General features: G+C 40.5%; 1 protein-coding gene across 2 annotated transcripts in view; it reads right to left on the minus strand.

Moving 5' to 3' along the window:
* SAMD13 (sterile alpha motif domain containing 13) overlaps positions 1 to 24,452 on the minus strand; it is a 52,337-nt gene that overhangs the window by 11,796 nt on the left and 16,089 nt on the right. For both annotated transcript variants that reach the window (XM_056815419.1, XM_056815420.1), the window contains exon 3: positions 9,001 to 9,112. In XM_056815419.1, coding sequence (XP_056671397.1) covers positions 9,001 to 9,112 — 112 coding nt within the window. The remainder of the gene's footprint in view (positions 1 to 9,000; positions 9,113 to 24,452) is intronic.

Below are 24,452 nucleotides of genomic sequence, written 5' to 3' on the forward strand. Positions count from 1 at the left end.
AAAGAAGATTGTCTTAAGAACAAGGAACGGTCTCGAGACACAACCTTTCATGCCACTGACTTAAGGAGCCCAGCAAAAAGATGACAAAAAGAAAAGAGAGACTGTATTTGGTTTATGGAAATTTATCTTCCCAGAGGCTTGATTAGCAGAAAAAGAGAGAGGGACAGAGAAAAATGATGGTTAGAACTCCAAAGACAAAGGGGTTTTTGCCGCTATGACTTAGAGCTGATGTTCAATGGGAAGAGTACCCATTGCCAAGCTAGACTGACAGATATATCTGATATCATTTTCTTCAAAGTAAAATATGTGGCTTTAAGTTTGAGAATGGCAGTAACCGAAATCAGTGAAAAAAGGAGTTCTGGTTTTGGAGTCACATAATAACTTTGGTTAAAAGTCAGTCATTTCCACTTAGATCTGTGAGGCTCTGGGCAAGTTGCTTTATACTTCTGTGTGCCTCAATGTCCTCATCTATAAAGTGAAAGGGTTGAGGTCAGTATGGTATAGTGTAAGGGATCTTGGCTTTGGAGTTAAGGGATTTGGGTTCAGATTCTCTCTCAGAAGCTGCATGACATTGAATGAATCACTTAGCCTTCCTGTGCCTCAGTTTCTTTGTACAATGGAAGAGATAAGCCTTTGAGGTCTCTTTCAGCTCCAGATTTTTACCTGAGGTCAAATCCCACCTCGGGCAGAGATGGAGGCACACCTTTAAGTTTTCTGTCCTTCAGTTGTTTATAAGATGAAGGGATTTTACTCTAATAGCCTCTAAATGACATTGCTCCCATCCCTATATCTATATTACCATGTCAGTATATCAGACAAAATGGCGCCCTCCAACATGTTGAGAGACAAAGAGATGATGCTATCCCATGTTAGCTCTTTGAAAGCTGAAATTTCTTTATTTTTTGTTTTTGTGCCTCCCCCTGGCCCAATGTCTAGCATTGTGCTTAGCACCCAGCAGATGTGTAATAACATGCTTATTGACTGCTACAAAGATTGGTGGAAAGCAAGCATGGATATTGGCCTGGACATGAAAGGATGGAGAGGAGGGGGAGGCAGGCTATGACTAGCAGTCACCAAGTGTCTGAAGGACTATTTGAGAGAGCACTGGTGCAGTGGGAATAGCACTACATTTAATGTAATTTAATGGCAATAACAATAATAATAGCCAACATTTGCATAGCACTTACTATGCACTGGTTACAATTGTTGTCTCCTTTGATCCTCCCAACAATACTGAGAGGTAGGTGCTACTATTATCCTCATTTTATAGATGAGAAAACTAAGGAGGGCAGCAGCAGTTAAGAGACTTGCCCAGATAGTGTCTGATTTTATATTTGAACCCAGGTCTTCCTGAGTCCAGGACTAGCTCTCCATTCACTGCCCTACCTAATTACCCATGACTACGTGTCCATTCTCTCAATTTTTCATCTCTGAAATGGGGAGAATAGAACCTATCAAACTTATCCCCATAGGGCTATTATGAAGAAAAAAATGGGAAAACAGATGTAGAGTCCTTTACAAATTTTAAAGCATTCCATTAATGTCACTTTTTATCATAAACACCACATGGAAAAGAGAGAAGCCTTGTTTTGCTTGACCCTGTGAAGATGGGATTGACTCTCCCCTTGCCTACTTTTAAATTTAATCAACTAAAAGTGAAGACACCCCTACTTAACATTAACTAGAGAAGGTTCAAAAACCACTTACTAAAGTGAGTAACACCTCCAGAAACAACTGGCTGCCCCCTAGGCAATGCTAAGCAAATTTAAAGACTGCATTTGGTCCCAGTCAAGTGGAAGGACAGGAAGTGATGTTAAAAAAGGGCTACAAAATATGATGAACTTCCTGTCCAAGAAAGGGTCTTTGGTCTTTGGTCTGAATCTTTAGTGTGAAGGACCAGGGGCTGGTGACTTGAACTGCTTCTAGTAAGACTGTTCTTGGATCTTCCCCTTTGGACTTGGACTGCAGCTTTGAGCTACAGATTGGGTGAGTGAAAAAAGTTGACCCTCCTTTCCTGGCTTCTGGAAAGATTAGCACCAGAGAGGCCTTCCTCTTGGAGGAGGCCACATGGGTAAAATCCTTGCTTAATTGACCACCAAGTCCTCCAGCTGAGGGGTTAACTACCCCTGCTGGAGTGGAGCCAGGAGCTAGAGCAAATATTTAGTGTGTTAGGTTAGATACCTTCTTTACCCTCCTTTTACATTTCTCTACTTTCACTCTTTCACTCTTTTTGTAAATAAAGGTGCTAAAAAGTCATTTTGACTTGAGTTGTATTAATTTTTTTAATTGGTGACCACATTCTCTTATATTTAGTCCAACTATAAATGTAATCCCTACAACCCCAAAGGGCAGAAATGGAGACAGCCGGGATGGATGTCAGGAACAAACCAGGAGAGTGAAGCCCTACTGGAATAGGCTATCTTGGAAAGTGGCAGGGAGGTCTTCAAGAAATAGCCAGCTGCCCCAGTCAAGGATGGAGAACTCTGAGGTCCCTTCTGATGATAAGACCCTGTAAAATGATAATGTGCTGGACCATCCATGGGAAAAACATCTCCAGGAGAATGGATTAATGCCATGTCAAGGGTCATAAGGAGACCACATTCTCCCCTCCAGAGTCTTTTTCACAGATGCTCTGAAACCATTTCCCAGGAATTACCCTTTGCAGAGGATTGTGCCCCTGGTAGGTCCAGCTATATAAATAAAGCCTCCCGACCATCGAGAAGCTTTATGGTAGGAAAATAGAAAAGGGATAGAAGTTTTTGAATCCCACGAAGGGCGTGAAAGAGCTGACCTTTGAGATATGAGTAATGAGTCAGTAATCAATTATTATTAATATTCGGGAGCCACAGCCATGCTCCAACCACTGGACGTTACTTTTAAGGCTATTCCCATCCAGTGATCCCAATTCAACACTGCACTGGTCAGAGGATAATACTAGCTCAGTAGAGAGAGAAATTAGAGACTGAAAGAGTTAGACAATGCTAGGTATTAGCATAGGAAAAGAGAGAGAGACAGAGAGAGAGACCTGGAAGGGCCAGGCCTCAGGAAAGAAAAGAGGAGAGAGAAAGGGGAGAAGTTGGTCTGTAGGGCAAACCTGTCCATGTCCTGGAAGTGGGCGGAGCTGGCTCTGTTCCTACCTTTTATTCTCTTTGATACGCAAATGAACTCAATACATATTGATAAGTTACATGATGCCTCAATACATATAGATGAGTTACAATGTGTATTGCCATTGGATAATTGCAAATTATGACAAGGTGAAGGTGGGGTTATTATCCTCAGGCGAGTGAGACAAAGGAAAGCAAGGTTTCACGCCCTAACTTCAGCCACTCTGGGAATAGAGTTCATTGCCATGCGCAGAATGGCCATGTGCTCACTCACAATCCTTGTCTCTCCACAATACCTATGGGCTGGACTGCTACAATAAAGAATAGAGAACTAACTGGAGGTCTCCAAATGAGACCAGCAGCCCAACTGGATAACAGGCCACACAGGCCAGAATGGTAACTAGTCTCCAAACAGACTGCACTTAGTGATCTGACATCCTCCTGGGTGACTGGCAGGGAAAAGGTAACAACTGAATCTGATTGCTATAGCAACACCCTAGTCAATAACAGGCTATCAGTCTGGGATAGGAAGAAGGACACACTTTGGAAATGTAACCACGAAAATGTGGGTTTCTGAGACTGTGAATTGCCAAAACTGTAAAGGTTTCAGCCAAACTGTGAAGATAATTTTTAGTGCCTTGATTTATATTAAAAATAAGTGGTTGCCATGGGAAAAATTCCCAAATATGAAAATACCCAAGTCAGCTGGGTTTTATGGAGATTTTAATTAATACAAATGAAGGAATTAAGGGAAGAGAGAGAGAGAAAAGAGAAAATAGTAGAAAGGGCCTACTGAGCCTTAAGGGAGAGAGAGTCAGTCTTTATCACTCACCACAAGATCGTCTCAAACAATCTCCAGTCCTTCACTGAAATCCTCAACTCCTAAACTGAGTTCAGAGACCCTCCTCTGAACTCCTGTACTTCTGAACTGAGTTCAGAGAGCTCCTTTTAAAGAGAATTTTCTCTTATGTCACCTCCCCTAAATTTTCACATCTACCAATCACAGTAGATGCTTTTTCCCAGGACTGCCCATTCTTAGTTCTCATCTTCTTTGGTTCTCACCTTCTCTGGTTAGACTAAAATTTCACACCTCTTTTTTTAAGCTTGCCTTTTGTAAGTTGCTTGACCTTTTAGTGATTAATTTAACCTTTATAGGTACTTAGCACCCTTTTGTATTAGATCTAAAAATAGACCACCTAGCTTAAGGTTTTGGCTTCACTATAAGTATGAGTTGGGGACTTTTCATTGTTCAGTCAGGAATTTGCAACTTTATCTTCCCCTAAGGCACTGTCTGAGTAGGGTGGAGTAATTTTAAAAGTTCTCAATACATTCCTGACCAAGTACCTCCATTGTTTAAAATGGGGAATAGCTTAATCAAATCTTCTAAGGTACAGTCTGAGCAGTTTTAAGATTCACAGAAACTAGCAATGGCAGGCTTGTCTGGTGGATGATATCAGTAATAAAGGAACTCCTGACCTCCATCAAGAACCAGGCCACAACCAGGATTAATAAGTTCTAGATCAGATTCCATCATGGTTTCCCAGGAAGTGGCAAGGCAGAGTCTGGAGATGAGAATCCAAGGATACAGACAGTACCACTTTTTGGGGGGTGGGGGAACACAGGTACCCCAGTTGCTGTATCTAAAAGGACATGGCTGGGTCAAAAATTCTGGCCATCATTGGGTTAGGAAGCATCTCAGCATGGGCATTTTAAAGTGAGGGTCCATTGGGATAATTAAGATATCCTAGAAAGTCCTTGCCTATTAGCCCAAAATGAAAGGCTTCTGTCTTAAACTGATGGGAGAATCAGATCACCCAAGATTCAGATTCCCCTGTCATTAGGAAACATGGGAGCTTGCTTGTCTTGTCTCCTCAAGGGACAGAACAAACTTCAGGTCAGCCTCAAATCTACTAGTTTCTTGTCTCTTCCTCACAGAAGGGAAAAAAATGATGGGAATTTAGAAGATGCAGGATTCCTCAAGACAGCCTTGGTTCTGTCCCTCCCCTGTTTCCTTGAGAATAAGAATCCATCTGGATTTTGGGCCACACTTGCACAACTCCAGTCCCCTGAGATTCTATTTCTCAGGCTCCAAGGCCAACTGGATCAACACAGTTACAAGAAGTTATCTTTCTCCCCTGAAGTATTTCTGAATGAAAATGTTTTAAGAAAAAGATCATTCCCATTTCAGCTCCCCATTTCCCTGTGCCAAACAAGTGAGATCAGCCCTGGCATGGCCTCCCTCCAAAGGATGCATCCCTGAACTAAGCTATTTCTACTTCTAAAGATTTTGTAGGATTCTTAAAGGGCTGAATGTGCCGAAAAGAATATTTACACCCCTTTTCTAATCTGAGCTGCAGACATCTCAATTCAGGAAGTGAAAAGCTTTGGGACAACTGGGAATAAGGCCTGTAGATGTTTCTGTTAATTCATTTTTTGGCTAACCTTTTAAAGTATCATTTAAATTTTAGAAGGGAGTTATTCAGCTCTATTCATCCAGATGGACACTGTGCCTCTGAAAACAAAGATGAAACCTAATCCAGCCCATCAGACACCTTCCTCAAGTCTTTCCAAAAGCTAGGATTTGGGGAGTTACCAAATACACAGAAAAAAAAGACAAGGATCAGGTTTTAAGAAAGCCATGACTGGAGGCAGCTAGGTGGCTTCAGTGGATTGAGAGCCAGGTCCAGAGATGAGGAGGTCTGGGTTCAAATCTGGCTTCAGACATTTTCCTAGGTGTGGACACTTGGGCAAGTCAACTTAAACTCCATTGCCTGGCCCTTACCACTCTTCTGCTCTGGAGCCAATACATATTGATATACTGATTCTAAGACAGATTCTTAGGGTTTTAAGGGGGAAAAGTCATAACTGAAGGCATCTTTAAAAGCCCAGCAAGCTAAAGGTGATCAGATCTGAAATGTATTCCCACTGTGAGAGGAGACAAGTCATGTCAGGTCTTGGGATCAGTTTCCCTCATCAGTGAAATGCAAAAGGGGGCCAGACCTGCTCTAAATCAGTAACCCTCTGTAGGTGGAGGACCAGCTAGAGCCCTTTAGATTCTTGACTTGAGGCTGTGTTAACCTGGCAGAGCCTCAGTTTCCTCATTTGTAAATTAAGGATAATAACATTTGCATGGACTACATCAGAGGACAGTTGAGAAGAAACTCTTGGAAAATGTGAGCTCTTGCTGTTAGTCCAAATGAGGCTCCCTGGCCCTCTTACACATCTGTCTCTCTGGATCAGAGCCAAGCAACCAATAGTGGAAGACAACCAGGAGCTGAAGGAGGAACAGGGTTTGGGAAAGAAGCATGAATTCTTTTCCTCATCAACATCCTGCAGCCCAAACAGCTTCATTTTCTTTTATTGTCAGGAAACCCTCCACCAAAATGTCCCCTGTCTGCTTCACCAGTATGGATCTAGGACCCTGTAATGGCTGAGGTTCTGCAAATGGAGCCCAATGTCCAGGGGTGCCTTCCAAGCTGGAAGCCCACCAAGGGACAATCTTGTGGGTCAGTCATACAAGGCTCGGTGCAGAGACCTGAGTCCGGAGGGGCTTAACACCAGCTGGACTTGAAGCATGGTACATTTTTCTGACAAACTTGAAGGCCATCTGTTTTTTTAATCTTAAAAAATTATTTTTTTTTTTACCAATTATTTGTAATAAATTTCCACACAGGTTTTCTGAAGTTATATGGTCCTAATGGTCTCCCTCCTTCCTTCCCTCCCTGCTCTCAGAGCTGGCAAGCAATTCAACTGGATCATATATGTATTATCACACAAAACATTTCTAGATTATTCATTTTTGCAATTGAATAATCTTATAAAACCCAAACCCCACAACATAGAAGGCTGTCTATCTAAGGGAATCTTCACACCAGCACAGGTAGATGGAGACGTCATCCCCACAACCAAACAAATAACAGATCCTTTCAGTATTTGTCAAGTTAGAAAGATGAATTAAGTTTAGTGGAAACGTGACTTCCCAGACAGGGATCTCCATGAGGGCAAGATGGTGCAAAGAACAGTGGAAAGATGCTTCCCAACCACTTCCATGCTTCTGAAGCCCCTTTGGCTTACCGTATTCATCTTTGGTGCTGGGGATGGGGGGACAGCACTACGGTACCTGCTATGTATCCTGGCTTTGCCTAAAGATGTTTGGGGTGAAGGGAACTCCTCTTGCCTATCTCCCTGCTCCCCATCACCAACCTTTTTACTCTAAGCACCTGAAAATGGAGCTTCTGGATAAATGCCCTGAAACAAATCATAATAGCTAATATTTATACAGCACTTACTCTATGCCAGGCACTCTGCTAAGTGCCTTACAATTATTATTTCATTTAATTGTCGAAACAACCTTGGGAAGTGCGTGCTATGATGATTCCCATTTTATAGATGAGGAAATTGAAGCCATTAGAGATGAAGTGACTTGCCCACACTCTCATAGCTGAGTCAGGAACGGAGATTGGATTTGAACTTGGGTGTCCCTGACTTGACACCCAACGTTCTATACACCAAGTTCCCTAACTGCCTATAAACGTGCCCACAAACCTTCTGGCCAGGAGAAGTTGGACTTGTTCTATCTGCTCTTCTGATCACATCTGGGTTGAAGTTTTATGGTCATCTCCCATTTAACAAATAAACCAATGAGAAATTATTAAGGATCTATTATGTATCGAGTGAGGTGCTAGTCACTGGAGACATGAATACAAATAAAGCTCCCTACTTTCAAGGAGCATCCCTACCTCCAGTGAAAAAGTACTTTTCTCTGGAATAATGCCCAAAGGGTTATAAATGTGTGGATAGTCTTTGATTCAGAAATACCACAATTAGGTCTGCTTCTCAAGATGATCAGAGAAAAAGAAAGAGAATCTCTTTTTTCTAAAATATTTATAGCAGCGCTGCTTTTGTGGCGGCAAAGAAATGGAAATCGAGGGAATGCCCATCCATTGGGGAATGGCTAAACAAACTGTGGTATACAATTGTGGTGATATACAACTGCATGGTAAGAAATGAGAAGCAGGTTAATTAAAAAAAATGAAGAAACAAACCTGGAAAGACCTCCATGAAATTACAATGAGAGAAATGAGCAGAACCAAGCAATAGAAATACTGTTTGAAGAATAACTGGTGAATGTCCACCTCTAGAGAAAGAAATGATAAATAGAAACACGCAAGGCATAGTTTTATATATACACATATGTGTGTATTTATATATACAAACACATATTTTATACACACACATATATATATTGAATGATACCTTCTCTAGTGCAGGGAGGGGAGGGAGGGAGATACCAGAGAACTTTAATATAACGAACAAATAAATACATTTAAAAAGAAATGAAATAGTGAATGTTAATACTGGGGGATGAAGGTGAGCTGGGTCTCAGACTAATTTTGGCTTACATCTGGGGGCATTTCTGCAAGTCATTGAGTGAACAAGAATTTATTAAGTGCCTAGAGTGTATGTCAGGCATTATGCAAAATGCTAGGTATACAAAGAGTGGCAAAAATAGGCTAGCTCTCTCATTTTAAATTTTTCCTATCAGCTTCATCTCCTGATTCCCAGGCCCAAGAGCTGTGCAGAGGCTACACCAAAGAACAGTTGTTTACTTGCCCTTTCTTTTACCCATTTCCCTGATTTGATAATTAAGGGCAAAGCTGCTCTCACGAGGTGGAGAGTGGCAACCTAAGCCAACAGTTTTTTTTCCTAAAAATTTTAATTCAATTTCTAATGAACAAATATTTATTTCTTTTCCTCTCACCCCTCACCCAATGGAAAAGAAAACGGAAACAAAGCCCTTGCAACGCGGACGTCTAGTCAAACAAAACAAAAGAAAAGGTCCCACATTGGCTACATCCAAAAATCAACAGCTGTTTTTCCATACAGATTTTACCTGTTCTTGAAAAGCAATAGATTGTTCTGCGAATCCCACTGCACGGAAATAATTGACGACATCTATGACCTCCCAGTCTACGGGGTCAGGCGGGCTCCCATTCTCTATGGCACTGCAAAATGCAAATTCAGAAAGACAGACAAGTCACCACAGCTGTCCACTGGACATGCCCAAAGCACCAATAACAGCACTCATTGCTTGGGGCCCAGAGTCATGGACAACTGGCTGGGTGCTGCAAGTTCTTCTTCATCTCATTTATGTTTTCTTTGACTCATCTCTCAGGACTGCTCCCTCGGGTTCCCTGTAAGCCAGCCACACACATACCAACCTCTGGATGTAGGAAACCAATAAAGCTCATCCTTATAAACTCTTGGAGTTTTAAGACCAGGTCCCCAGCACACAAGAGATGCTGAATTAATGCTTGTGGAATGAATGAATGAATGAGAGAAAATGTGGGATGTCACCAGTTCTTATCCCAGTTAGAGCTAAGGAGTTCTATAGGGCAGTAGGGAATATATTTTATGACCTCCAAGTTTAGCTGCCATTTTGAATGGTCATGGGGAACATGGCAGGAGAAAAGGATGGAGGAATATCAGACAGGAGAAGCAGGGAATGAACACTGAGGAGTGGTAAGGTGTCCTGAGGATCTGGCTGACCCTACCTTGTAGAGGTTGGCCAACCCTGATTCAAGGGATGTGCCACTTATATTTTAGTGCCCCAGAATCATGGATTTTAGACTGGAAGGACCTCAAAGGTCATCTCAAGTTGGATTATCTGCATTCTTATGTGGTAGAGTGGAATGAGCAATGAATTTGGACTCAAAGGCCAAATCTGCTCTTTACATATTGCCTAGTTTCTTCATCTTTACATGAAATGTGTGGACTTGATGGCATCTAAGATCTTTGATGGCCTAAATATCACACCCAAAAAGTGCTCTCGTAGGGCCTTGTGCCTATACCAACCTTTTGTGTCTGAAATGACTAGTTGGGTCATTCTGTTTATACCCATTTATTTAGCCCCTTGTTTGTGGGAGGTATTTGCTTCTGAGGCTTCTTCTATAGTCACTAATTAATTAGTTTTCTTTCTTTCATTGCATCTTTCTCAAACCCCAATAGCTATGGTAGTTAAGACCATCCTAATTTAGGTGTTTTTTGGTTTTGTTTTGTTTTGTTTTACTTCTCCTCAAACTTGAAATTATTTCAGCCAGTCTTCCTCTGTTATTTCTGAGTGGAACTGGTCTCAGATGGTAGGAATAAGGTCAAGGTCAGTATTGTCTTCTTTCTCTTCTCACTGGACCATGGCACTTTCCCCTCCCACTCCACCAGGCCAGGAAGGTCTCTCCATCCTTGTGCCCTAAACAGAACGAACCTCCCACTAGCTGGGAGCTAACTAGGCCTTGCTCCACAACTGCCCATTGGGTGATCCTGGATGTTCTATGATCTATAAGTGGCTTGTCTATGAATCCCATCTAACTACCCCTCGAGGCACTAGGGTCTACCCAGCAGGAGTCTCTTGCTATTTTACTTTCCTTCCCACCAGAATCAGCTACTGTCTGGCCCTCTAGCCCAAGGTCTTGGGCTTCTAGAATCACACATTTTTTAAGAATTGGAAGGGGCTTCCAGGGAACATTTGGTCTAACCCACTAAGTGAAATGAATTCCCTCAGAAATGAATCCTTTCCCATTCCAAGGAAATTAATCCACTCCTCCAACTGAGTTGCCATGATGAATAAGCAAAAACTCATCTCAATCTGTTGTATCTATGGGACCCCAGCCCTGTTTCCTATCCCAAGAAGCCATGTATCAGGGCACTGAGGGCTGCCCGAGGAGGGTGAATGATCTTGCCATCTACCTCTGGTCACTCTTTTCCATCTCTTATTCTCTGAACAATAATTGAATCGATATTGCTATTGGTGCCAGAGTGGGAATGACAACCAACTGCCTTATTCATGGTTCCATCACTGCCAAGACCAAAACCCCCTTCCCTCTTCATGGTGTCTCCTGAAAAAATGGAAGCTCCTTGTGGGCAGGAATAAATTTCGTGTTTTACTTTTATATATATCCAGGGCCTGGCAGTCTAGAAGATGGAGGAATCTGCAGGAATCTGCAGGAATCTGCAAACAGGAAGACTCAAGCTCAAATCTTACAGTAACAACCTCTTTGTCTCAGTTTCATCAACTGTAAAATAGAGATAATCACTGTAGCCACCTCAAAGGGTTGTTGGGAGGACCAAATGAGTTGACAGATATAAAATTCTTTGCAAACTAGAAGTGGCAGCTTTTATGACTTACAAATATTGATGACCAATCCCCCATTGGAACCTAAACTCCTTGATGGCAGGGACTTTTCTGTCTGTAGTTGCAAAGACTAGCCTAGAGCCTTTGGATATTATTGGCTTAATCTGAGGATCTATTGTCATGATCAATCAATTCATAAGCATTTTTAAAGGCTTACTTATTGGCCAGACATTGTGTCAAGCCCTGGGGTATTCAGATCTTGGGTCCTTCTGATCCACAATAGCACTGGGGCCTCCCCTCATACCTCAAAACTTCTCAGTCCACAATCTACCCCTCCCTCTTCTTCTTGAGTTCTTCCCAAGACCACCCCAGTCCAAGGTGCATTGTCTACCCTGTGATCTCCTCCTCAAGGGCAGGGACTCAATGGGTTTTATCTTTGAGTCCCCAGAAGCTAAATCTCCTCCTAGAATCTTGCTCCATTGATATTCCTTTTTCTCTCTTCTATCTTTAAACTCATCTCCACCCTTTCTTTGTCTCTTTTTAGGTCTTCAGTCCATAAAAAATATTTCCCAAGCATTCTAAGCCAAAGTACTAAAAAGAATGTGTTACGTTGGCTCCTCCACCCTCCTCATCACCCACCTTTGTAATGTGGCTTCCATACAGACTTTAGCATTTCTAGAGCAATTATGGTTTACAAAGCACTTTACAAACACTATCTCTTTAGATCCTCCCCACAGCTATGGGTAGGTGCTATTATTATCCTCAATTTACAGATGAAAAAACTGAGGCAGAAACATGTTAAGTGTCTTGCCCAGGGACCCACAGTTAAATGAAGTGAAAGGAGGATGGATTTGTTCTCAGGTCTTCCTGATTCATTAATTTCATGTTGAAATATTTCCTCTAAAAATTTCCTAAGTGTTTTTTTTTTTTTTGAGCTGGAGGGGACCTTAAAGATCTTTGAGTCTCATTCCTTCAACAGATGAGGAAACTGAGACCCAGAAAGGGTAACAGCCTTGCCCATGCTTATAGGGCTAGTGTCTGAGGCAGACTAAGAACTCAGATCTTCCTGACTCCATACACAAAGCTTTCTTTTATTATTATTACATATAAACCCTTTAATAGCTAGTAAAATGGCACAGAGGAAAGGCCAGTGGTCTTGGAATTGAGAGTTGCATGGTTCTATTTCAAGCTCTGCCACCCACCAGCTGTGTTACCCAGAACAAGTCATTTATCCTCTCTGGGGCTCCTTTCTTCATTAAAAAATGGGATTTGGACTAGATGACCAAGAAGGTTCTCTTTAATTTTGAATATTGATCCTGTGACTGCAGGACTTCTAAGCTCCTGTCTTGGTTTCCAGGGATGGGAATCTACAAAATTTTCAATTCTACATTGCTTCTATACACTATCCAACTGGTATATTCTCAGGGAAGGTAAAATATCTTTACATTAGTTTATCCTAATTGCTTAAATGAGCCATCGACCTATTCTATTAAAAAAAAAATAATGGTTTTGTTCCAGTTCCCCTTTCCCCCATTACTTCATCTGCTCAAAAAAATAAAGAAAGAAAGAAAGAACTGGCTTATTTGTGTGGATTCCTTAAACAAGGTATCATCTTTCTGTCCCAACAATTCAACAAACCCTTATTAAGAACCTACTAGATAGTCTGAGTAATCTGAATATTAAAATCAACTACAAAGGACCAACAAAGGGAGATGCTACCCACCTCCAGAGAACTAACTGCTCAATAGAAGTATGAATTATATGGTTAGATAGATAGATAGATAGATAGAGAGATAGAGAGAGAGATAGAGAGATAGATAGAATAGTGATCTTCTCTAGTTGAGGAGTGGGGAGGGAAGGAGATTTGGAATTTAAAATGTAACCAAGAAATTGAGTTTAAAAAGAAGGAATCTATTAGGTGCCAGGTCCATAGGTATTGGGAATACAGACAAAAATGACAATACTTGCCCTCAAAGGGCAATTTGCCATTTAGGAATACAAAAGGTAAACATATAAGGACACACACCAGAGCATTCCCCTATTTGCCATTTGAGAATACAAAATGTAAACAGAAAAGTACATCTACACATACATAAAATAATTTGAAGAGAAGAGAGAAAACACTAACAAATGAAGCAGATAAAGCTTCCCATAGAAGTTGAACTTTGAAATAAACTGGGATTTTCTTACAAGAGAAGTGAGTAAAGTGAATTCTAGGAATGGGGTCAACTTGTATAAAGTGTGGAAGTGGGAAATACTTGCCTTTAGGAGATAACAAGGAGCCCAATTTAGCTGAAAGGGAGTGATGGGCATTCCAAACACCTGGAAAGGTTGGGATGAATCAGATCATGAAGAGCTTTAGATGCTAAGCTCTGAGAGATTTGTTCTCATCCTAGTGGCAACAGGGAGCCAGGAAGGTTCTTAAAGAGAGGACCAGCATGATGGCACCCCCTTTAAGACAGGCATATTGGCAATGATGTAGATGATGGAGCAAAAAGGAAAGAGAGCGGAGGCTGGGAGTCCAGTGTGGAGGCTACGACAATATTCCAGATGAGAGATGATGAGGGGCTGCAATTGGGCAATGGCTATGGGAGCTGAAGGAAGGGGATGTATGGAGGAGGTGTTATTGAGAGAGAATAGATGATCTGGAGACTGAATTTTGAGAAGTGGTGAGGGGGAGGGAGGAGTCAAGGAGAACTTTCAATTTTCTAACTTGGGTGACTGGACTGACAGAATGTACTCTCACCAATTTGCAGGACTGAAGGGCTTAGGAGAAAGAGAATGAATTCTATATGAACATTTTGGCAGGTCTCTCTCTGCAAGTTATTGTTCTGGACACCTTTTAAAATAGCTTTTGAAAACACAGGAATTATATGAACACAATTCAAAACCCTTTCCCCACAAAATTAGATCTAAGCAATTGGAAAAACATTAATCGTTCATGGGTAGGCTGAGCTAATAGAATAAAAATGACAATCCTGCCTAAATTTACTTATTCAGTGCCATACTTATCGAAGTACCAAAAACTATTTTATAGAACTAGAAAAAATAACAAAATTCATCTAAAGAACAAAAGGCCAAGAATATCAAGGGAACTAATGAAGGAAACATGTAAATATTGGGGGCCTAGCAGTACCAGATCTTAAACTGAACTATAAAGCACTGATTATCAAAACAATCTGATATTGGATAAAAAATAAAATGGTGGATCAATGGAATAGTTTAGGGGTAAATGACCTAAGCAATCTAGTGTTTGATAAACCCAAAGATCTCAATGTTTGGGACAAGAACTACAATTTGAAAAAAAAAAGACTGGTGGGAAAATTGGAAAAGAGTATGGTAAAATTAGGTTTAGATCAATATCTCACACCCTATACCACTATAAGGTCAAAATAGGTATATGATTTAAACATAAAGAGTGATATTATAAGTAAATTAGGGGAACATAGAATAGTTTACCTATCAGATCTATAGAGAAGGGAAGAACTTATGACCAAATAAGAGACAGAGAACATTACTAGATATAAAATAAATAATTTTGATTATATTAAAAAGTTTTTTTCCCCCAAATAAAACCAATGCAACCAAGATTAGAAAGGAAACAACAAACTGGGAAAAAATGTTCATAACAAATTTCTCTGATAAAGGTCTCATTTCTCCAATATATAAAGAACAAAGTCAAATTTATAAGAAACCAAGTCATTCCCCAATTGATAAATGGTCAAAGGATATGAATAGGCAGTTTTCAGAGGAAAAAATCAAAGCTATCAATAATCATAGGAAAAAATGTTCTAAATCTGTCTTAATTAGAGAAGTACAAATTAAAACAACTCTGAGATTCCACCTTATACCTATCAGGTTGGCCAATATCACAGTAAAGGAAAATGACAAATATTGGAGGAGAAATGGCAAAGTTTGAACACTAATACATTGCTGGTGGAGTTGTGATCTGACCATTCCCGAGGGCAATTTGGAATTATGACCAAAGGGCTATAAAAGAACACATACCTTTTGATCCAGTAATACCACTATTGGGTCTATATCCGAAAAAAAAAATGCCAAAAAAATGGGAAAGGACTTATTTGTGCAAAAACATTTATAACTGCTCTTTTTGTGGTGACAAAGAATTGGAAACTAAAATGATGTCCCTCAACTGGGGAATGGCTGAACAAATTGTGGTATATGATACATGTAACGGAATACTATTGTGCTATAAGGAATGATGAACAGGATGATTTCAGAAAGAACTGGAAAGACCTCCATGAATTGATGCAGAGTGAAATAAGCAGAATCAGGAGAACATGGTACACAGTAACTGAAACATTGTGGGACGATCAAAAGTAATGAACTTTGCTACTCATAGCACTACAATGACCCAGGACAATTCTGAGAGACTTATGAAAAAGAATGCTATCCACAGCTAGAGAAAGAACTGTGGGAGCAGAAATACAGATGAAAACATATGATTTATCACTTGTTTATTTGGGTATATGAATTTGCGGGTTTGGTTCTATAAGATTATTTGCTATCAAAAATGAACAATATAGAAATGTTTTGCATGATAATGCATGTATAACTTAGATTGAATTGTTTGTCAGCTCTGGGAGGAGGGAAGGAAGAAAGGAGGGAGACAATAAGGATCATATGACCTCAGAAAGCTTATGTGGAGATTTGTTATTAAAATAAAAAATGTTTTTGATAGTCTGACAAATGTAGGTTTTTCAATAATACATAAGTGACTTCTTTGTGGTACTTTAAAGTTTACACAGGACTTCACACACATGATCCTATTTGAGAAATAATTATTTCTTGCAAAAATAAGTCTTTGAGAAATGTGTAAATTTAATAACCATTTTGCAGTGAACACTAAGAAGCTTCATGTTATAGAGTCTTATTAGGCAAACTTGCAGGGATGGCAGGAAACATCTGGTGATTAAAATCAGAATTCATTCATTCCCCAGTTAACTCTGGGGAGCAGCCACCATTGGTGTGAGCTGCCATAATTTAGCAGATATCTCAAAACTTTCAAAACATCATACTTCATTGTCCTCCCTGGGACAGATAAAGGGAGGCATCCTGTTTCTCAGTCTCCTGGGATGTGTTGAAGAGCCATGCATGCAAAGGACATCATCTGTCAGTCAAATGAGGATTCCTTTTGGAATGTGACTGGGAAACAGTTGGAGCCAAGCCAATGACTGAACTGGGAAAAAGAGAGGCTTTTGGGGCTTTTGGCTTCTGGCTGATGGTGGTGGCTGAACCTGAAGGGCTTTTGGCTTTTGCTGGCTGGCTGGTTTGAAAGAAGAAGAAGAAAGACAGTTGTCCTCATATCTCTCTGACTGACTCTGTTTCACAAGAGTGATTGGATTGCTATTTTCCTCAATATCCTCCAAACCAACATCTCTATAGAGAATAGGGAAATCCTACCCCTCTTACCTTATCCTCCACCTTTGTCCTATCTTCCCCAAATAAGCCCTTACTTGAGAAAAGAAGAGAAAAGAGTATTCCCTCTGAAATCTCATGGTTCACAGAAGAAAAGGGAGGAAGGGAAGCTGAAAGGCTTCCGAACAGGGAGGAAGAGGGAGGAGGGTAGACAAAGCTTGATCCATTAGTTATCTAGTATCAATCAAAGATACAACCCCCCCTCAAGTAATCATCTATTACAGATGTGTCCTCACATGAGCTTTATAAAGAGAAGAATGTTTCCTAAGTGTCCAAGTAGAGCCTTCATTAAGTTCCTTGATGGGACCCTCAGAAGACAGAACTTCACCCTGGCTATTTGTTGGTAAGAATGGAATTCATGTGATATGCTCCTCTGGAAGAGGGGAGGAGGTGGAAGCCTATGCAGGGGAAAGTTAGGTAATCTAAAAAAAGAAAGTTTTTAATAAAAAAAAATTTTAGAATGGCAATGATATTGGATTGTTTCCTTACATACAGTGATAAAAAGATTAAAGACTTAAAGAGTCAGAAGGACCTTTGAATGTCCTCTGATCTCATTTCTTTTCCTTATAGATAAGGAAAGTGAATTTTAGCTGTTAAGTGAGTCACCAGTACCACATATGGGCAAATGCCAGGATTTGAACCTAGGTCCTCTGACCCTAAATCTACCTTACTTTCCAGCATATCCTATTGCTTCGATGGAGTGTATCCAGAGGAGACAAAGTTTTATTTATCTATTTTATCAATTTATTTGTATATTTCAAATTTTAATTTTATTATTTAAAAAAATGAACAAAAATCTATTTTCCCTCCCTTCTTTCTCAACTTTATCTCCCTTTCTTCACCACAGAGAAAAGAAGAAAAGGAAAATCCTTGTAACAAATACATATAGACAAATGAAACAGATTTCTGCTTTGGCCATGTCCAAAACAATACATGAGATTCAGATTTTGAAACAATCCTAAAAAACACATTGATCCACCTAAGCTTAATTCTAATAGCAGTGCCAACAACTGATAGGCCAAGAGCCAAAATAATTAGGTACCAAGTGGAGCCAACAATTGTTTGTTCAGCACTTTACAAATATTCTGGGCACAATGCTCTAATTACTGGGGATTGTAGAAAATCTAATGGAGGACACAACATGCAAGGAACTGTGTGCATCCAAGAGAGAGAAACAGGACAAATTGGAGAACATCTTAGAAGGAAGGCACTAGCATTTAGGGGGATCTGGGTCTTCACCAGGACCTAAAAAGAAGCCACGAGACAGAAATGTGGAATGAGAACATTTCAGCTAAAAGGACCGCCAGGAAAATGCCTCAACAAGCTGTTTATTCTCTGAACACCAAGCTAATCTCTGAAGGAGCTTTAGCACCGGTCATTATTTTTTTAATTTCATAGTAAAGCAAAACATTAATTGACTAATATTAGTCTGACTTTGGTAGGAGGAGGGAAGTTAGGGGAGAAGCTTTTTTTAACCATAAAATCTTAAGACTATTTGAATACAAACTCCTGGAGACAGTTTTGGTTAGATTTCCACAGGGACTGTCTTTTTGCAACAGTCTTAAGCCATCTACAAAGCTCTTTTGGGGAGAGGAAGAAAGAAAACACTGGGAAGCCAAGCCCTGATATTTGGAGGATGCAGTCTAAAGCTTTACTGCCCTGAGATGGCTTGCACTTTGTCCATAAAATAACCTGACCAGAGTTTCTTCAAGAGCTGACATTTAGAGCCATGCTCATGTCTTCCAGTCTTACACCCTTTAAATGCAACAATGTCTGCAGGTACTTTGCAGGCCAAGTCCTGGATCTGGAAATTCACCCTTAACATTTTGCTGGCCTTGTCCGCGGCGCCTTAATGTCGGCTCCTTGTCTTGCCCCAATAAAATGAGAGACTCTATGTACAGATCTTTCGAAAAGTTAAAAAATGTCAGGAAAACGCAAAGCATATAATTGGGAATTAAATTGGAATGACTTTATACACGCGCACATTCATTTGATACTTAATTCAATTTAACAAACATTTATTGAATTTCTGATATGTACAGCACCTCGACATGTTGAGGAAAAAAAGAACTTGAAAAGCTTACAGCCTAATTGGGGAGATAACAAAGCACAGACACACAAAATTAAAATATAAATTAGAATATTATAAATGGAGAAGGTTTTCCACAGTCCAATTCTCTGGGAGCAATCTCCTTCCTGCCATGTCACATCCCAGACAAAAGGAACAAACAAGCAGCTTGTCTTTCCGGTTTGACATCTCATCTCCTCCCTCCTGGTTCTTGGGAAGGTATCGCTCTATGTATCTAAGATGCGATGCTTTAACTCCTCTCCAAATGGCTATCCGCCATCTGGGACTGGCTCAGGTCCCCACTCTTCCCTGCTCTCTTCATCGGGCACCACTACCCCATTGGGTTTGCTTACTCTTTTGTCCTTTTGCACCCCCAGCCCCAAATCTTGTATTATACTTCTTGGGTGAAATTCTACTCCTTGCCTCTCACTTCCCCAAACTACAGAGACCTGGAAACTTAGGCAAAGCCTTGCAAGCAGTTGGGCCCCAACTAAATGTCTGTTGAACTGAAAATGTTTCCATCTCCTGAGAATTCAGAGGAGGCATCAATCAGGTCAGGGACAGGATCTCCGTGCAGGGAGTGACCCTGAATATGTCAATAGTTGGATCCTGGATGGAGGAGGCGGAAGGATCCTACCTTTAGAGACACAGAGGGACCTCGGGGGTCACAGAATCCAACACTTTCATTTTATGTTTGAGGAAGGTGAGGACCAGAGTTTGGGTGACTTGCTCAGGGAGTAAGTAGTGAAGCTAAGACTGTGAAACTTGGTTCTCTGACTCATGAGACAATGCTCGAGTCACTTGTCAGTCAATAGGTAAGTCAACAGGTATTTATTAATTGTCTGGCACCATGGGCCCTCAGGGAGCTCACAGTATAAAGGGGAAGAGGAGCAAACAATCAGGTACAAACAATCTGTATGCTGGATAAATAGGAAAAAAAATAGGAAAAATTATGACTCTGATCTACCCATTTGTGGGTCAATTCTTAAAACAAATCTCAATCAATAATTATGATGAGATGTTTATAATCCGTGTAGATGACATGCAGGAATCTTTTGCATGGCACATAACATAATATCACAAGTTCAAGGGCAGGGAGGAGATTTAAGTACATTTTGGAACCATTTTACTTGAGATGAGCCATCTCTTTTGGGCCACGATCTCTTGGGGCAGGAAGACAAGAGAGAAGTGATCTTGGGCCTCAGCCATTTACTAGCTATGTGATCCCAAGCAAGTTTTCTAACCTAGGAGCCAGTACACCATAGGTGCTTAATAAGTGCTTATTATTTGATGGAAACGCATCTTCCTCATCTGTAAAATGAGTGGGTTAAATGCTAAGACCTCTGAGGTTTCCCCTAGTTCTACATCTACTACCCATAGACTAAAGGACAAGTGAAATGTATGGGCATTTCGATACTTCCTTCTACACTGACAACCAGGGATAGGGGACAATAGTCATGGAATCTCTTAGACCACCATTTCATCTCCTTTCATATTTTATTTTTGTTCTCCAATATATTTAAAAATGAACAAATGTCTGTGTGTAAAATATATTTCCTCTAATTACATTTAGCCAGATGACATTTCTTTAAGACAGAGGTCTCATATTGAGTAGACTTGAACATGTCTAAAGGCTTAGCCACACTATACTTGAAATTATGAGGAATCAGAAGAGAAAAAGAGACATTTAAAGGTTGATAGAGGGGTATAAGCATTTGTTTCCATTATAATAATTAACTTCCTTTGGATTCGATTGGAGGGAACCCATGGATGAAGAACTAGGACAAGCTTAGGAACTCCAGGCACCTGAATGAGGATGGATTTCTTCTGGGACAGAGTACTTGGGCATGTCTTCTTATGAGCCCTGCTTCATATTTCTTCTTTCTTGGTCTTCAGTTACCAAACCAGTACCTGATCTGAAGAGGAGTCAAGCCTATTTCAGCAGACAAGACCTTGGCTTGGTCATAATGAATATACTGATTTCTATCAAAGTTCTCTTTAAGGGTCTTCAATTGGTCTTCTGAAACCCCCTCCTTTTTTATAACTAAATGTCATTCTTGCTTACTCTTCACTTCCTTAGGAGGCAATGTCTCCGAAGTAGTAGGATAGAAAGGGGGATCTTTTGTTTTAGTCAGCTCAGATGGTACCATGCTCTTTGATGAATGAGCTACAACCTCGTAGGTTCCACTATGCTCATCATTACATAACCACATCACAGACCACCTTGGTTCTAAGGGTACTAATAATCTCATGGGGGAGGGGGATGGTAAAAATAAAGGAAAGCCATGAATGATGTCAAAAACCTGACAAATGGTCATCCAGGCTTTGCCTAAGGAATGGAAACTGTTTTAGACACTTTATTACAAAACAAAATGAAAAATGAGGGTAACTGGAGACATTCAGACTGTGATTTTGTTGCTATAAGGAATTTATATTGTCAGTTTCCTCTACCAATGAAGAGAAATAACTTTCTGCCATTTTAAGTCTCAAAGGACTAGAGCAGGTTGGTACCACTAAGGTGGGGGGTCAGTGAGGGCAGGTAATGAGAAATTAAATGAGTTGAACAAGGCGACACAGCTGGTATATGTCAGAGGCAAGTCTTGAATATAGGTCCTCTTGGCTCCAGTTAGTTAGCTATCCACTATGCCTCTTCCTTTTATGAAATAACTCATAAATGGTACCTGGTTTTATGTTCAAAGACACTCTCAATTTGATCTGTTCTTGTCCTAATAACTTCTTTTTTTTTTTTAATTTTTATTTTTTAAAACCCTTACCTTCCATCTTGGAGTCCATACTGTGTATTGGATCCAAGATGGAAGAGTGGTAAGGGCTAGGCAATGGGGGTCAAGTGACTTGCCCAGGGTCACACAGCTGGGAAGTGTCTGAGGCCAGATTTGAACCTAGGACCTCCCATCTCTAAGCCTGGCTCTCAATCCACTGAGCCACCCAGCTGCCCCCCCTAATAACTTCTTGTAAACTTATGTCAATCTACTTCTTTGCCCTGGAATCTTGCAACAACCCGTAGCCAAAAGATTAAAAATTCTGATTGTGGCCCATCAAGTGTTCATGTCTATCCCCCCATGGTATGTCTAAATGTAAGCAGTAAGATGACCCTAGGTTTCACTTGCTTTCTTTGTTACTCTTAACTCTTATTGCTAAGGAGCAATTAAGTGGCCCACAGTGTGGGTACAACAGGGAGAAAAGAGAATCAAGGACTCGAAATCATCAGTCTGGGGAAAATCAATGATTGAATCCTGCCTAGGGAAAAGTCTCATCCTCCCATCCAAAAGCTATGACTCTCCAGAAATTCTGGACTTTTCTATCATATTCCAATGGGCACTTTGGTTTGTTGTGTGAAGGTCTCATCTCTCTAGAACCAATGGCTTCTAAATTCCTTGAGGGCACCCACAATGTCTTATCTGCTTATATGCCAAAGATAGGAATTCATTGGTCAATGTTTGAATTGAAGTGAAAAAGAAAATAACATCAAGGCTCCAAAGCTTCTATCCCAGCCCATTCTGAAGCAGAATCCCAAGTAAACAGAAATGGGTACTGGTCCTTTCGCTAATGCTAAAATGAAGAGTAGCCTTTCTTCAAAGTGACTAATAAATGACCTACTGCTGACACCACTTGAGCATGTTTAGGACTTTCCATCCACCTTGAAGCCAAGCTCTCTTTTACATGTTGTTGCCTTGAATTAGAATATGGAGTTCCATGAAGGCAACGATTTTGACTTGATTTTCCTATGTGTATCCTCAGCACTTTGCATAGTATTTTGACAGAGAATAACCATTTAGCAAATTTTTTAAAATTTATTCATTCATCTCCCTACAACAAATCCTCACTTCTGTGGTCACAAATTGACTGGTATTTTAAAAGAGATGCCATGTTAAAAAACACTTGCCTCCACTGTAGGAAAGACACTTCCTAGGGTAGGAAAGGTCTGTGACCAAGGTTGGACATCAGCCTGCACAACACTGGTGGAAAGCCAGTCCAGACCTCACCAGATAGCTGATGGTTATCCATGCAGGGTCCCAGTTGCTTGAATGGAGATCTTCCCTAAGTGGGACTGCCAAAGCAGTTGGGTATCCTGCCATCTGATTTCTTTAGACTTTACTGGGACTATTCACAATTGAACAGCCAGCATTCATGGGTTGGAGGAGGGGGGGAAGTTCCACCCCAGAAATGGTAGGATATAATGACAAAAGGCATCAATAAAACTTTTTTTTTTAAATGGAGATCTTTAAGAGAAATATACGAAGTCATTTTGCACTTAATCAGAGGGTAATAAAAGTCTTTAGCATCTTCAACATAGCTAACAAATATTTATATAGCATTTTTATAAAGTAGTTTACATATATCGCCTTCTATATGTATTATTTCCCCAATAGAATGTAAGCTCTTTGGGGGTAAGGGCTATTGTTCTCTTCTATCTGTATCCCCAGTCCTTAGCACAGTGCTTTCATTATCTCATCTGATTCACAAGTTATTCTTTGCCCGAGATGAGGAAACTGAAATGTAGGGAGGTTTGTGGCTTCCCTGGGGTTATTCAGGCATTTACGATGAATTTTGTACCCAGGTCTTCCTGACTTTATTTACTTGGCCATGCTGTCTCCAGGGGGCAGATTTCTCCATGTGAAATCCTCTTAGGGTCAATGGTGAAGTAAGTAACAGAATAATAGTATCTCATATCTGGCAAGAAGCTCAGAGACCGTCTAATCCAAGTCATCTATGAACAAGACTCCTCTCTATAACACACCCATCAAGGACTCTTTGGAAAACATTTAATGAAGAGGAACATATTACCCCTGGGGTAGTCAACTGCCATTTTGGAGACTGTGAATTTTTATACATTTTTATTTATATCAAATCTAGATTTTCCTCTTTTTAATGCCCACCCATTGCTCCTTCCACCCAAGACTACATTACAGTCTAAGATATGTGTCTGTTGTTGCTTATGCCAGACCAATCATTTCTGGGAAACTCCCAGTGGGGCCAAAAAGAATAAATCTTCTCCCTCTTTTACATTATAGCCCATCAGATACTTGAAGACAGCTATTATGTCCCTCCTAACAACAAGACAATTAGAAACATTTTGCAACTGAATGATTTGTAAAGTACAAAACTAAATGACTTAACTGATGAGAGTTAAGACATAACATATGGAAGCCCCGTTGAGCAAACGTGGGACGTGTTATTTTTAATTCTCTTTAGATGTGCCTGGCATTGGTTTGTTTAGCTCGAGAAATCAAGGTCAGGCTTGGTCCCAGGACAGGGGCTGCTCAACTTTGTCTTTCTGATGACACCTTTGCCAGGATAAAGGAGCTGGCAGGTCAATTATCTTCCACTTTCCACTACAAATAAAAATCTTTCCAATTAGTGAAAATAGCGTTGCCTTCGCAAAGAATCCATCAAGGTGGTATGGCTTTTATTGATTATGGCAAGAAAATCACTAACGTGTGCCCCACAACAAAATGATTAACAGCAATCCTCTGGGAAAGCAGTCCCAAGACAACCTTGGAGAGCCTTGAAGACTGGGAACGTCCCAAGAAAAAGTGGGTAAAGAAACTTCCCCGTCTTCCAGTTCTGGCTTGACTTCAGAGGGCTCAGCTGTCTCTCTGAATCCAATCTGAGCAGACAGAACAGGTAAAAGGCATGGTCTTTGGAATAGAGTGGCTGTGAACACTACTTAAATGCTTTGGGCTTGCTG

Source organism: Monodelphis domestica, chromosome 2 (assembly GCF_027887165.1).
Source record: "Monodelphis domestica isolate mMonDom1 chromosome 2, mMonDom1.pri, whole genome shotgun sequence".
Taxonomy (NCBI): Eukaryota; Metazoa; Chordata; class Mammalia; order Didelphimorphia; family Didelphidae; genus Monodelphis; species Monodelphis domestica.